At 36.2% G+C, this 16,524-nt stretch overlaps 1 protein-coding gene across 3 annotated transcripts in view; it reads right to left on the bottom strand.

Annotated features, from left to right (window-relative positions):
• Nucleotides 1–1,595: 1,595 nt before the first annotated feature.
• Nucleotides 1,596–16,524, bottom strand: part of Gart (trifunctional purine biosynthetic protein adenosine-3 Gart) — a 29,607-nt gene continuing 14,678 nt past the window's right edge. For all 3 annotated transcript variants that reach the window (XM_088269879.1, XM_088269880.1, XM_088269881.1), the window contains exons 10-22: nt 15,703–15,901; nt 14,776–14,983; nt 12,543–12,790; nt 11,584–11,733; nt 10,555–10,726; nt 9,346–9,677; nt 8,575–8,690; nt 8,354–8,489; nt 7,290–7,468; nt 5,810–6,067; nt 4,690–4,851; nt 2,813–3,070; nt 1,596–1,948 (exon numbers count right to left, since the gene is read on the bottom strand). In XM_088269879.1, coding sequence (XP_088126005.1) covers nt 1,763–1,948; nt 2,813–3,070; nt 4,690–4,851; nt 5,810–6,067; nt 7,290–7,468; nt 8,354–8,489; nt 8,575–8,690; nt 9,346–9,677; nt 10,555–10,726; nt 11,584–11,733; nt 12,543–12,790; nt 14,776–14,983; nt 15,703–15,901 — 2,604 coding nt within the window. In that variant the 3' untranslated portion in view covers nt 1,596–1,762. The remainder of the gene's footprint in view (nt 1,949–2,812; nt 3,071–4,689; nt 4,852–5,809; nt 6,068–7,289; nt 7,469–8,353; nt 8,490–8,574; nt 8,691–9,345; nt 9,678–10,554; nt 10,727–11,583; nt 11,734–12,542; nt 12,791–14,775; nt 14,984–15,702; nt 15,902–16,524) is intronic.

Here is a 16,524-nt window from a genome sequence, read left to right as displayed (position 1 = left end):
TTATACTTACAAAAATATCAAGGAATCACATAAATGCTTATTACAAGATTTGTACATATGATTTTCATAAAAATGAACATATGGTAATTTTTCTTAATCTAATCAAACAACCAAAATGTCAGGTCAACAAGAAATTTCTCTTTCATTAAAATTAATAAATTGTCATTAAAAGTTACACACTTTTCCTTTTTTAATTGAGAAATCTTACTCAAAATCGCAACAAGCATTGTCAGATATTAAATCTATAGTTTATTGCATAAAAAGTTAAGCTTAACGATTTCAAAAACATCACATAGGACTTCCTTATAAACACTTATATTTAATAATTAACAATCCCGTAAAATCAATATTATGTATAAACATCTCATTGGCAGGAAGGCGTCTCAGAAAAAAATAGTAGTAGGCTTTTTTCAGAAATGTTACTATCCTAACAATTGTACAATACCTAACAGAGAGGATTTGTTTAAAAGTGAAAATCATATTCAACTGCTAAATTTATTATCTATGTGGATTGGTTAAACTGGATGAACCAGTTTTCATAAGATAAAGTAAAATGTTTCTTTAGTGTGCTGAACTGCAGTGAACTGAAGTAAAAATAAAGTCTCAACCACTGTGAGTACATTCTCAACGCTAGATAAATTGTACCATAAATGTAAATAGACCATAGAAAATGTAGTTTAGATAGGGGTTTTAAATATGATTTTTGTGAAGTGTATTGCCATCTCACAATTACCACAAACTGATAAATTAATCATTGGCGTCACTGAATTTATTTTTTACTTAGCAAGTGTTGCCACTGCCGTCAGATCTAAATTGAGATTGATTTGAATTGTTAAAAATATTCATCATCTTCAAGCCATCTACCTGTATAAGAAACTTGTCAAAAATATGGCACAAACTTAATTGTTAACAGACAGCTTATCTTAACTAACCTTTTGGACCCAAAATGCTTATTACCAAAACTGATTTCAATGTAGGTACTATTAAAATATTTAAAATGAAATAAAAAATATAAAATCATATTTATGTCACATTCTTCAATCCAATGTTAGTTCACATAAAATTATCAACACCAAATATTTTTATTCAGTTTGATTTTTCTGCATTACATGCACCTATTTTTATGCTCTTGAGCACGAATTTAACTTAAACTAAATAAATTTGAAATTTCATACACTTTTAATGTACTCCAAAGTCTCATTTATAAAATCAGCTATTTAAAACAGCATTTTTTTTCGAAATTCAACAAGACACTACATACAATAAAATCTTGTAAATTGAAATGACGAAATTTCTGGTTCCTCCTACACTGTTTTCATAAAAAAATTCCAATGAAAAAAAAAAGTTTGATGATTTACAATTCGAAACAATAATCCGTCTGAAATTCTAAATAAAATGATGACAATTTGTAAAAATATATATAAACTCGTAACAAAGATTATTGATAGGTGAACTATCATTTTAACCCGCTTTTTAAAATTTAATATGACCAAGTTTATTAACTGCTTGAAAACATTGCGACGCATTAGTATATGGAAAACGAATAAATAATTTTTTCTTAAATTTGTTAATTTGTAACTAATTTTAATTTTAAATTTTGATTACATCGATTTTGAATTAACAAGCCTTTAATATATGCATATTTATAATGATTTTTTTCCTCCCTTGAGATATCAGTTAAGATCTGTTAAGATGACTTATCTGTCAATGACAAAATATCATTACGGCACAATATTATTTGTCGGCATGGTAATGAATTAGTTTAGTATATGTGTATGAGCCGATTGTCCGGCCCCAAACGGACCCTTCCGCTGGCCAGCAGGCGCAGGGCGCGGGGGTATGCTCGGTACTCCGCCTGGTGGATCCTCTCGGTGAGGGTGTCCACCGTGTCGTCCGAGTGCACGGCCACCTTCTCTTGCACTAAGACGGCACCATCGTCAACACCGTCCTGGAAATTGCGGGATAAACAGTTCAGTTTGCGATTGGTTATGTACGATAGTCAGTGTAATCTGGCCAGTGAGCATCGGATATCTGCAAACTACTAGACTCCTGTTTTTTTACTACTAAAACAGATTACTGTTTATTAACACATTGTTTGCGGGAAACGCTTAAAAGCATTTACATACTATTGGTAGAGAGCTGGAGGCGCTTATAAGCGCTCTATTTGCTTACTTTTGGTGGCGCGGGAGATGTAAAAAAACACATACAGATCGGAAATGAATTTAGGGTTACTTGTGATTAATATACTAATTAGGGTCGGGGTTGATAAAAAAAAACCGCCTGACAACAAGTGTTTATATTATTTATTGATTCGGCATTAACTTTATGGAGTGACATGTTGATTATTTAAAAAAAATTAAACACTTGTATAATACTTGAGTTTTACTATTCACCTGTAGATGAAAACAATTGTTGTTTTTAAAACTAGTCGTGTGTAATGAAATGAAAACTCATTAAGTGGTATCAATGTGTTAATATGTCACACAATACATATTCGGGTCTATTAGTAATGCTCCAAGAGTAGTACTGTCCATAGTAGAGTGTGGAGTCTATGGGCGTTTGTCCACTACACGGAATTACACAGAATTTTACCGTCCGGCACGTCAGTTAGCGTTTTAAAACGACGATTGGCTTGGCTTCTGTCCATCTTTTTTCGGATCGGTGCGTGAACACGTTGCGCGTAAATTTGATCACGCTAAACTGTCGTAGTCGCTTTCATTTTTCAAAACCGGACCGCCGGACGGTCAAATTCCGGGTAGTGGACAATCGCCCTATGACTCCATGTGTTACGACTAGTACCGGATCTACTCACATCCACAAAGTGCACGCTGCAGCCGGCCTCCTGGTCCCCGGCCTCGAGCGCCTGTCGCTGCGCGTGCAGCCCCTTGTGTCGGGGCAGCAGGGAGGGGTGGATGTTGATGAGGCGGCCGCGCCAGCGCGCCACCAGCCGCGCGCCCAGCACGCGCATGAAGCCGGCCAGCAGGACCAGCTCCACGCGAGACTCCTCCAGCGCCACCATCAACTGCCGGTCAAACTCCTCGCGGACCTTGTAGTCCTTGTGCGATATCACCTGGACAGACAAAATACTAATCAGTCCCGTTTATGGACACTGCAATGAGCAAAGCGTTAACACGCTTCGAACGGGAAAGGTATTTCTATTTGTTGGTCGATTGATGCTTAACATATTTCGGATGGGTGCTTTTTAAGCCCGTGGACCACTGACGACGGGATTTGATAATTGTGTACATAAAAAACGACGGGACGATCATCTTCAAACCCTTATCCGCACCCTGAGTTTTTTATGTCAAATTTTCAAATTTATGATTTTAGCTTTAAATAATCGAATCCAAAAATCGAATAAGTCTTATAAGTCCATCCCAATGTGTTGTGTGGCTTCAGCCAACATACCACTCGCTCTACAATGTAGGCGTATCTTCACGAGGGCCCTGTATCCATAATTCCAACATGTTTATAAAAAATAAAAACATAACTTTGAAGCTCTCAAAAAAATAAATATTAAAAAATAGGAGGGTATTACAAATAGTAACGCAAAAGTATCACTGAGTAAGCTCTCTGAGCAAAGTTTTAGACCAAAACAAAGAGAAGAGGCCGGCGCAGAAGGTAAAAATACTATTCCCGTCCTTAAGCATCAATCGACCGAATGGGTAGAAATACATTTTTCGTCCTTAGTGTGTTAAAGGCGGGAAGGGTATTTTTACCTTTATTTTTATATAAATATTACATACCAATCTCTTTATTAAGGTCTTAACTATATGTAAGCATAAAAATACCTGTCTGAAATGTGTTAGTAAACTCATAAAAATACTACCAAACAAATTGTTTTTTTCTTTGTCCTGTTCTTTATGACTGTTAAAAGAAATATCCCAAAAAGTCTCCATTTTAGTGCTTTTCTACAGGTAGGAATTTAAGGATGAGAAAGGAAGACTTAATTTTGTAAAAATTGTTCACAATCATTGAGTTTAACATTGCGCAATTACGGCATATTTTATTTCTAATTCAAAACACTTTCTTTAGAACCGCGTTTCTTAGTTTAAGGTATTGCAGACTTTAATATGGTTTGTACATACCACAGATAAACAGTTAAAGGCAATGAGTAAATCAGTACGGGCATCATTATCACGGAAGTGACATGATTTACAGAATTTTTTTATTACATAATGACAAACAAGTATTTTTTGTTATATTACCTCCGTGCTTTAAAAATGTTATAAATGTAATAATTGACTGCTGATAAAAAAAGGCGAAACTTTGCCTGATATCAGATGTGCGGTACATCACGGCACCTATACTTTTATAACTATCCACCATTGACAAATACATACATGGATAATTCTATAATGTTACGCGGTGGAACGGCATTCCGGCACCTTTTTTAATGAATATATATATTTAAAAATTTTAAATTGAATTAGACGAAACAATGTTTGTGCTGTGTAATTACAATCCATATTTATAAACTTCGTTGAAATGATTTCAACGAAATTCAAATTTCGATATTCAAATATTCTTTACAATAGTAAAGAATATTTGAATTTTTTTTTTTTAGTAAAAAGCTTTAAATGAAGTGAGCTTCGGGACCTTTTTTGTTTAAAAGAAACCCTGGATAATTTTGTCTGGTATCCACTCTTCGTAGCCGAGTCCTGGTATCTGACGATGGTTGATACTCACCTTGGTGGCGATGCCAGCCTCCTGCGCCCTCTGCAGCCCTCGTGCATCAGCCTTGTTGCTGATGACCAGCACAATGTCGGCACAGATTCCCTGGTGTGGGTCACGTGTGGCGTCGATGAGCGCCTGCAAATTGGTACCGCTTCCTGATATCAAGACGCCCACCTGAAATCAAACAAATTAGTAACTTTTTTTTAAACCCTCATCCGCACCTGATGGTGCATCATATTTATAGGCAGTTTGATCTTGATCATTGAAGGAGAGTTGATCAGCCCTCCATTTCGGGTACCAGTCCAGAGTAATATATAATAAATACTAGAGTTAACAAAATCACTTATATTTATTTGTAATGCTCAGCACGCTCGGCTACCGTACTGGAGGTCCTAGGTTCAATTCCCAGGGTTGGTACAAGAAGCGCAAGGCTGATCACCTTGCTTTTGTGTAATTAACGATCAAGATAACACTGCGTCTGTACGATGCAGTGCCCTATGCACCGTTGAGTGCGGATATGGGTTTGAAAATTCATTAAAAAAACCCTGGACTGATACCTGAAGCGGAGGGCAGATCATCTTTCCTTCACGTGTTCATGATCAAGATGACACTGCATTTATATGATGCAGTGCCGGATGTACTATCAGGTGCGGATAAAGGTTCAAAAATAAAAAATAAAATATATTTCGCTCACTCCTTTCAAGAACGTCATAAATCAGAAATCATCAATTTTCAGTTGTGCATGTTTTCGGAATGCCCAGAAAATGTACTATATCCCAGAAAAAGCGGCACATTTTTAACTTAATATTTACGCGCTACAGGGCAGAAAGTGTTGTTTTTGCATTTTGAAGAAAAGGTATTATGTATTTAATAATTTTTTTAAATATACATACAAAATATTTTTCAAATGGATAAAAAAACCTTCAGGTTTTACCTAAAAAGATCTGTTGCATAGTAACAAGTTCAATAAGTGGCTTGAGTTTATTTTTAATACATTGTATTATATTTTTAAACTTTAAAAACATTCTCCTGAAAAATCAAGTTTTTTTATTTATGACGTTCTTGAAAGGAGTGAGCTAGGAGTGTTAGGTCACTCTTTCTATTGAATAGGGCGGCAAGAATAAATAGTCACCCTCTTTCTGGGCAGCATGGGCAGGCGCCGCACGTAGTCGAGCGCCTCGCCGAAGCCGCTGACGAGCGCGCGGGGCGCGTGGGGCCCGGGGCGCGCCTGCAGGGAGCCCACCACCATGGCGCCGTGCGCCCGCAGCAGGTTCATCACGCTGGCCTGCTCCTCGGGGGCCACCACGCACACCATGCCCAGGCCGCAGTTGAACGTGCGCAGCATCTCCGCGTCCTCCACGTTGCCGGCGTCCGCTATCCACGCAAACACCTGCAATCAACTGGAATCTTCAAGCTGGAATCTTCATATGAAAAAATAGTGAAAGACATTTGTACCATAAACCAAGCTAGGATTCGGAATTTTACGTGGTTTCCTCCCAGCAATTAACTAATGCTGAGAAGTTCCTGATTGGCCTACACTAGATTATCACACAATTAAGAGCCATATACTATATAGGGCAGTGCCCTATACACCATTGAGTGTGGATAAGGGTTAGAAGAAGAAGAAATAATAAATGTAACTCCTATCTACAAAAAAAAGGAAACTTCAAATAAACTGACAGAGTTCCCGACTTCTTGTAGAACATGTTTTTTTTCTTAACCACCCTACCTTCGGGTTATTTTCAGGCATATTTTTTATAAACAAGCAAAAAAATCACAACCTTTGTTGTCACAAAATATTGTCAGGTATGAAACCTGACAAAAATTTGTCAGTGTATCCGGTACGCATGAAATATTTTTGGAACAGATATCTTTTCTCGTGCATAAGTCATACGGGTTAGCGCGGAATGGTGAAGAAAAACCGCGCGTATCACGTACTTTCATATGCGTAGGGTTGTTAATTACATACTCTGTGGAGAGGCCATAACAATTGAAAATTCTACAGTTATAGCCTTATTACACGGTTATGGAACAACGCCATAACATGATTATGGAACACAGTGCAGTAGATAGATAGATTAGCCTTACAGCAGTGTTCATTAAGAATTTGCTGTCTTTTTTGTTGAGTTATCGTTGTTGGAATTAATAAGATTATATGTACTATGGAATTAATAAGATTATATTGAGATAAACCGATTTGCCAGCAAATATCGAAATGTCCGAATGCAGTAGATAGATAGCCTTACAACAGTGTTCATTAAGAATTTGCTATGAAAAAAACCTTTTTTTCTTCACATTTTGGGTAAATTATTAAAATTTTGGACCCAATTTGTGTCTTTTTTTGTTGAGTTATTGTTGTTGGAATTAATAAGATTATATGTACTTTTGAATTAATAAGATTATGTTTAGATAAACCGATTTGCCAGCAAATATCGAAATGTCCGAAGTTCATTAATCTTTTGTAAGAAGTATCTTTTTTGAATTATCGAAAGTTAAAAAAATCACTGAAGGGACCAGAATTTTGTGACTTATAATTATGGCAGAATTTAAATTGTTGGTAATGATTTTTGAAGAGTGATAATTAATGATAACTATTAGATAGATCTACTGACAGGGTGCACATTCCAGTAGTCCGCATTGAGACGGGCCTTCAAGTTTTCGGGTATGATGCGTGGAATGTTGTCTAGTAGACCTCCTCCCGTTATGTGTGCGATCGCCTTTATCTTGTTCATACGGATGGCTGGCAGAACGCACTGGGCGTATATCTTGGCTGGACGCAAGAACTCCTCAGCTAAAATTCAAAGGTAAGGTATCAATACATTAAAATCTTTCCCATTGCTAGTCTGTTATCTAAAATTTTACATGAAAAAGTTTTCACTTTACATCGTTAACCTAGCTGGATCTAACAGGGGGATCGAAATCCCCCATATATGAATTTTAATTTGATAATTTTAATATTATAAAGGCGGGGCCTGACCGGAGTCATTTCGCCGTAATGTAACACGTTACGATGTGAGCATTCATATATATAGTCAGTACGGCGTTCTGAGTGCAGCGTCCGAAGTCGGATGCTCGCAGCGATCGGCATTACGACAAAATGCTCCAGTCAGTCCCCACCTTAAAGCTACTTCTTATTTTTGTAATCTTAAAAAAAAATTTCCCTCATTTACTTTTTTAATTTAAAATCGTTAAATGTTTCAAATTATTGTTTTTAATAAACAGCACAATCAGTCAGTGCCGCGAGATCTACGTACTTATATATCATCATGTTAGTTTTTTGTGTGCTAGCGACATGGTATTCCTTTCACTCTAATGAATGTGTTACTATGAGAGAGCAAGACAACTAGTCGACTTTCGTTTGATTCGATTTCTGGCCTCTCATTCAGTCGCTACCTACCGTCTATGACTCAGTTGGCGGCTAGTTACTACTTGCTGCGAGCATACTACGATTTCCATACAAATATGAAATAGGATCATTTGGTACCCCGCTTCAGATCATGTGTAATTTTTGGACGATCAGTACAGGAAAGGTTAACATGGTAATTATAATGAAAAAATTATTAATCCAACCTAACCTTGCCTTCAAGTTAATTCGGACTCATGGAAATGCAGTGCCCTATTCACTAGTCAATATGGGTAAGAAAATTAATAAATACATTTTTTGTCGATGACTCACCAAATGTCAAACCTTCCTCACTAAATGGCGCAGGATCACTCAGAGAGTAATTATGCTTTTCCATTATTTTATGAATCAAGCTGAACCCGTTGCTGTGTATACCGTTGGAAGGCAGTCCTATAATGGAATCCCCCACCTACAACCAGACAAACGGTCCGAAAAAATTACAATGAATTAGAATAATTGACAAGCGCACAGATATTGCTTATGACAGTACATACATTGATATCATTAAGTTTAGGGAGGATTTGAGACTTTTCCACAACGCCCAGGGCGAATCCTGCTATATCGTACACTCCTGGGCTATACATTCCCGGCATCTCAGCTGTCTCACCTCCTGCAATTAAACAAAAAAATATATATATTTTTCAAAATATCAATTATTTTATTTTAACATAAATAATAAACAAACATAATTTTAAAAAAGTGTTATTACTTGTAACACAAGGTTGATTAGATTTCTTTAAGAACGTTATATCAGTGGTTTTTGGCAATACATTTCTTTTTGTTATTCCTAATTTAATTTTTTTTTTTGTTTTGTTCTGAAATTCTTCATTCTTAAGATAAAATATTGCAAATTAATTTAAATACAAAAAAGTATGCAGGGCTAACAACTTGGTAGGTTTACCAGTGCGAGCAACATGGGGGTTCGCTTGTTTTTTAGGTACCTACTCGTGACTAAGTAAGATATGAGTCACCGCACTAGTAATTGTTTGAGGTTTTGTAATTTTATTTCCTTATTATTTTTTTTATGGTAAAATCCTCACTATATTAAATTTTAAATTGAACATTATGTGACCAAAATGATTTTTATGTATAAATTATCTCTTGCATTGCCTTGGATAGGGTTGCAGATACACCATTTTCTTTTTCTGTGAGTGCCATGTCCGTTTTTAGGCATTGGCGCCCATCATGGCATTATACTAGTGCTTATACCTGGCGACACGAAGCAGCTATAAATTATTATAGTAACTCGTTGAATAAGTACCAACCCAAGAGAGCGCACTTAGCTTCCTGGCAGCCCCTGGCGATACCAGCGATGACCTCTCTGGCAACGCCCACGTCCAGCGCGCCACACGCAAAGTAGTCCAGGAAGGTGAGCGGTTCGGCGCCGTTGCACACAATGTCGTTGACGCACATGGCCACCAGGTCCACGCCCACGCCGCCGTGGCGTCCGCTCTCCTGCGCCATCTTCAGCTTGGTGCCCACCCCGTCGGCCGCCATCACTAGCACCGGGTCCCGGTAGGAGCCCTCCACCCCGCGCAGGCGGAACAAGCCGCCGAAGCCGCCCAATCCGCCGAGAACCCCCTCGCGAGTCGTGGACCTATAATTTTATGTTATTTATTGTTTCAGCATCCAAGACACGGTTGAATTATAAATAAAACAATTGTTTTTTACCACTTGAGTATTATATTGTAACAACTAGTTTAGGAAGCTACAGATGCTTCCATGTAAAGTTTATATTCAAACAGCTTTCATTGACTCGATGTCACTGTATTTCTTGTGACCTTATTTGTTTTGTAGCAGTGTGTAAATTCAATTAAACAATAGTCATAACAGCAATGCATTTTCATTCTAAATATTAGAGAGTCTGCAAAAATAATTGTTTGTTTCGGGATTATCTCTAATACAATGAACCCTTCTGACATGACATTTGAAATACACAAACGTCTCTATCCTTCACGAGCTAGCAGTGATGTAAAATTTGATTGAAAACTTACGAATGAAAGATTCTTTTCTATTATGGAAAACCGGTGGTAACAAAAGCATTTCATTTTATTTATTTAAAACTCATAAGGGTATATGGCATATGGAGATAACTCCACCTGATGGTGCATAGGGCACTGCATCACATAAATGCAGTGTTATCTTGATCATTAACTTATGAAGGAAAGGTGATCAGCCCTCTGCTATAGGTACCAGTCCAGGGAAATATTGAATAAATATTAGAGTGAAAAAATCACTTATATCACAAAAGCATACAAACTTCTTCTTCTTATTCTTCTTCTTTTTAATGGCTTTTCGCCCATCTTGGGTGTTATAGCCAGTGTCGAGTTATTTTTTATTTACACTTTTTACATTTGACAAACTACTAAACAAACTTAGATTACTAATAAAACTAACCCCACTAACAGGAATACTAACACTTGAAAGCATATATACATATAATTTGAAGATAAAATGGCGCTGAAAGAATATACCTGGCCAGTGGTTTGATGAGTTTGACCAGCGAGTCTCCTGCCTCGATGTCCACACCACTGTCCTTGTAGGAGAGGCCGCGGGCGGGGCGCGGGGTGCACGCTGCGGCACTGTGCGGGGCCATCAGGGGTCCCATGGCCGCACCAAAGTTCTCCACTATTACCTGATGGCTGCCTGTAGATACAAAAGACATTTGTATTAAACTTTTTATTTAATTGGAAAAAGGATACTGAACATACTTACACAAACATATAATAATAATAATCAAACTGTTATCCGCACCCCAATGGTGCATAGGGCACTGTGTCATATAAACGCAGTGTTATCTTGAGCGTTTACACATGATGGAAAGGTGATCAGCCCTCTGCTACGGGTACCAGTGAATAAAGGTATTGAATAAGTATTACAGTGAAATCACTTCCATTTATTTTACCCTCCTTGGGAATCGAACCCGGGACCTCCAGAACGGAAGCCGAGCGTGCTGACCATTACACTACGGAGGCGGACAAAACACAAACATAGATCTCCACTTCCTTAATCTGTGGCAGTTTATACTTGCAAACACATCACGATAATATACGATTAAGGCAGTGTTCTATACATATTTGGTTAGTTTCATACGGCCCTACAAAATTACGATTCTCATAAGGCAGGCGCTGTGGCGTAGTTGGGTAGACGCTTGACTGCAAAACCGGCGTCGCGGGCTCGATTCCCGCCAATTGCAAAACGAATTCAAGAAAGATTTATTTTCAATTGGTCTGGGTATTTGTGATGTATTTTTCACATTTAACTTCCCTATCCTTACTATCCTACCTGCAGACAAGCATCTAAAATAGACGCTTTGCGAGTTATTCCTTTTAAAAAAAAACAATCTTGATTCAGTTCTAAATAAGTACCTTAAGGTCACATAAAAGTAAATAGGTGACATTTTTGGAGATGTATGTAACGCCACATGGTTAAATATCATCATAATTATTGATTAGTCTACCGAGAGTTATTAAAAACACTAATTGGTGGAGTAGATTTCATACCATTGATTCTGTTTTCCACTTGGCCAATGACGTTGACAGGGATACTGGTAATAAGGCTCATCACGTTATCCACATCAGCTGCCGATACTACGGCCACCATCCCGACTCCGCAGTTGAATGTTCGAAGCATCTCAAACTCGGATATTCCACCTAAAAATTTGTATTCTTTAAACATCATACTAGCAACTTTGATGACTCTTCTACGGTAGTAAAAAATCTAGATAAAAAGGCTGAATATTTTAACTTTATTTATAATAAGAAATCATTAATACCTATGCGTCAATCAAAAATTAAAATTCAAAATAACATTTTCAAAATGTGATTCTGCTCTTGATTTTAGCCTATAGAATTTTGAATGTTACAGTGTATGAAGTGATCATTTTAAGCACTAAAAGACTAATTGTGAGCCCTGTTAAAGCTCTTAAGACGCAGATAAAGAAAATATGGTGTCTGGGTATTTACTTACGAACTGTATATACCCAGACTTTCATATTCTTCTTCATTTTGTTGAGATGTCAAAAATGTAAAAGTAACTCCTAAGAGGAGAAACCCAGACTTGAGACATAAAAGAATTGATATTCTATTTATTTTTGATAGACAATAATAAAGAATTAGGATCTAGCTTACAATCATTACATTATTTTTGACATCTCAACATAGATGAAGAAGTCTGGGCATTTACAGGGCTTGCGACCATCATAGGCTGGTTTAAGTGATCACTTTACACATGTGCATTCACCAATTGTACCCATGATTGACACTACTCTAATTCTTGAAACTTCTAGATATATTGATCAAACCTGTAACAGTTTGCACTGAGATCTCAAAAATAATATAAAAAGTAACTCCTAATTGGAGATAATTCAGATTTGTGAACAAGTATTAGGACACACTCAAAATGTTATATACAAACATAACGTTAACTGGCAATTGAGATAACGACTGCCTCTATAAATTACCCATAGCCGCGAGCCATCCGAACACGGGGTTTATGGTGAACTTCAAGGCGTCCAGTCTGACGATGACTCCGGGTGGCAGGACCCTGGGGATGTTCTCCAGTACCCCTCCTCCGGTGATGTGCGCCAGCGCCTTGACCTTTCCGCTGCGAACTGCGCCCAACAAAGGTTTCACATACAGTCCGGTCGGAGTCAGAAGCTCCTCACCAAAGGTCTTCCCATCAAGGCTGAAGGGGGCTATATCTTCGTACCTGCGTTTTTACGAAGAAGAGGATAAATCAACATAAAATATAACAAGGGCTAAGGTTGGGACAGCTTTTATTTAAATTTGATATAAGTACAGGAATAAACATTCAATATTCTTAATCCAGCGAAATGACTGGAATAAAATGACGGTACATCAGCTTTAAAAAACTATTTTTTCAAAACAAAGAAAAAAGAGAAACATTTGTGTTTTTATTATTAACACAAAAATATAAATTTCATACTATTTATGTGAGTCTAAGCGGTTCATTATTAGAAACAAGTATCAAATTGTGGTATACTGGGTTCAAACCGAGAAACTCTGACTTAAGAGTCCGCGACAATAACCACGGGACCACAATACGACTCTTCATTGTTAACATATTGTTTGCGGGAAACGCTTAAAAGTATATTTTACATACTGTTTGTTGTTTGAAAGCGGGAGACGCTTATAAGCATTCAATTTGCTTACTTTTGGTAAAGCGTGAGATGCCAAAAAACATTGTACAGATCGGAATGGGGTTTGCGGTTACTTGTGATTAGTATACTGAGGGTCGGGCAGCATACTGTTTGAGTATAATTAGGGTCGGGGTTGATGGAAAAATTGTCCAACAACAATGTGTAAATAGCTTTGAAAATGATATAATTAATAATGCAATGAGTCTTCAAAAAAATTTCTTTATTTGCAAAATACCTGTTAAAACAATAACTAAATGTCAAGAAAGTACTCACAGCGCCATCAAGTTATAAAAGGCTGACTTAATTCTAACAGTTGACAGTTGATAGTTCTTATTCACAACTTATACGTACAAAATTTGGCATCGGTAAGAGTTGATAATTTCCTCTCAGAGTCATTTCAAGTACAAAAAGGCGTGAGACAAGGGTGTATACTGTCTCCTGATCTCTTTAATATATATGGAGAATATATAATGAGGAAAGTACTAGACGGGTGGGAAGGTGGCGTATCAGTAGGGGGCAAAAAGATCTCCAATATAAGGTTTGCAGACGACACAACGCTAATAGCCAACAATGAGGACGAAATGGCTGAACTCCTCCATAGAGTCGAAATAGAAAGCCAGCATTTAGGACTTCAAATAAACAAAAGTAAAACCAAGGTTCTTGTCATCGACCGATTCGGCACCCTGATAAGGAACAATTCTTTAAGGGATTATGAAGAAGTCGACGACTTTATCTATTTAGGTGCACTCATTTCTAAAGACGGAGGCTGTGAAGCAGAAATCCGGAGAAGAATTGGAATGGCAAAATCAGCAATGTCTAGTCTGGCGAAGATATGGAAAAATCGGTCCATACTGAGGAGAACGAAAACCCGACTAGTGAAATCTCTTGTATTCTCCATTGCGCTGTATGGAGTGGAAACATGGACACTGAGGAAAAAGGAAAGACATATGCTGGATGTGTTTGAAATGTGGTGCTGGAGGAGGATGCTGCGCATTCCTTGGACTGCAAGACGCACAAACGTCTCCATTCTCCGCGAACTGTCAGTGACAGAAAGACTCTCCACTACTTGCAGGAAAAGGATTCTGTCTTACTTTGGGCATATCGCCAGAAAGAACGAGAAGAGTCTTGAAAAACTGGTAGTAACAGGTACAGTTGAAGGCAAGCGGGCAAGAGGACGGTCTCCAACAAGATGGACAGACCAAATAAAGGAATTAACCGGATCCTCGCTAAACGCTGCCATCAAGTTGGCCCAGGACCGGGAAGAATGGAGAGGACTTGTGCACCAAGTGCCTGACATTCCAGAAGACCACGACGCTCAGCATTGAGCAAGAAGATGAAGAAGAATTCTAACACCTAGGTGTGCGATGAATATGCAACACTGTGAATTATAACAATTCCAGGCAACTAAAGGATGTTTCGACTGATGTGAAATTGTTGTTGCAGAATTGCAACGGTAGGGTTAAATCTGATATTTCTTCTGGTGATAAAAACCTATTGTTTTATTGCGCAAGATTCTTAAGTTAAAATTAGTTACCTGGTGTTGGAATCGGTGACAACTCTCTGCACGAGGCTGTACCCGTTGCTGTGGACTCCAGTAGAGGCGAACCCGAGGATAATGTCTCCAGGGACTATGTTGGTGATTCGAGGGAGTTGGAGGTCATTTTCCACTATTCCAACTGCAAACCCGGCAAGGTCGTATTTGCCAATATCATACATCGCAGGCATCTCGGCAGTTTCTCCTCCTGTTCAAATGTAAAATACCCAAAAATTATAATTATATGATAAAATAAATAAATAAAATTTAAAATTAAATTCGTTAATACCTAAATATTGGACTCAAACATTAGAAATATTGAAAATCACAAAATAAAAAAGTAAATTTTTACTGTGGATAGAGGGTATTTTGTACACTTTAATGGATTTTTTTTATCATTAATATTCTGGTATTCTAAAATTTTTAAAATAAATTACACAAGCAAACATGATTAGATTATGGCTAAAACAATAAAATTGTTAAAAATTAGGTATTTTGTACACTTTAATGGATATTTTTATCATTAATATTCTGGTATTCTAAAAATTGTTAAATAAATTACACAAGCAAACATGATTAGATTTTGGCTATAACAACAAAATTGTTAAAAATTAGAAGCTGCAGCCCACCTCCCCTCACGGTTCGATGACATCAGGGTGATAAGATTATGTGTAAAGCATGAAGTCTATGATCTATGCAATTATATATGTATTTACATTTAACGCACTGTTTATTCTTAGAGAGCAATGACAAACACCTAAATTATAAAGTGCTCACATAACATTTTTTCAACATGATGGCCCTATTTAAATACTACATAACCCTAACAACACTCGAAAACTAGTTACACCATTGAATTTAGAAAGGAATAGAATCAGATGCAAAAAAGGTTGCTGAAGTTGATTTAAGTTTAAGATAATGACAAACCTAAAAGAGCACAGCCAGAGTCCTTGCAGGCTTGAGCGATTCCTTCCACAATCTTGGCAGCCACTGCGACATTGAGCTTGCCACAAGCGATATAGTCCAGGAAGGCAAAAGGTTCTGCTCCGGCACACAGTATATCGTTAACACACATGGCCACCAAGTCCACTCCAATTGTGTCATATTTTTTGAGGATCTCAGCTATCTGGAAATATAAATATTATATATATATATATATATATATATATATATATATATATATATATATATATATATATATATTTATAGTATTTATAGTGTATATATATATATATATATATATATATATATATATATATATATATATATATATATATATATATATATATATATATATATATATATATATATAATATATATATATATATATATATATATATATATATATCTATATATATATATATATATATATATATATATATATATATATATATATATATATATATATATATATATATATATATATATATATATATATATATATATATATATATATATATATATATATATATATATATATATATATATATATATATATATATATATATATATATATATATATATATATATATATATATATATATATATATATATATATATATATATATATATATATATATATATATATATATATATATATATATATATATATATATATATATATATATATATATATATATATATATAAATATATATTGGGTAAAATAAAATCTTGTTTTAAGATCAAAGTATGGATTTGAAACTGATTGACACATTTCAAATAAGTGGTGATATTTACACCTTTGTAAT

The sequence above is a fragment of the Brachycentrus maculatus genome, unplaced genomic scaffold (genome assembly GCF_059751285.1).
Source record: "Brachycentrus maculatus isolate JH-2025_06_01 unplaced genomic scaffold, ASM5975128v1 h1tg000367l, whole genome shotgun sequence".
NCBI lineage: Eukaryota > Metazoa > Arthropoda > Insecta > Trichoptera > Brachycentridae > Brachycentrus > Brachycentrus maculatus.
Note: the sequence above shows the minus strand (reverse complement) of the source record. Positions and strands in the feature narration are given on the sequence as shown.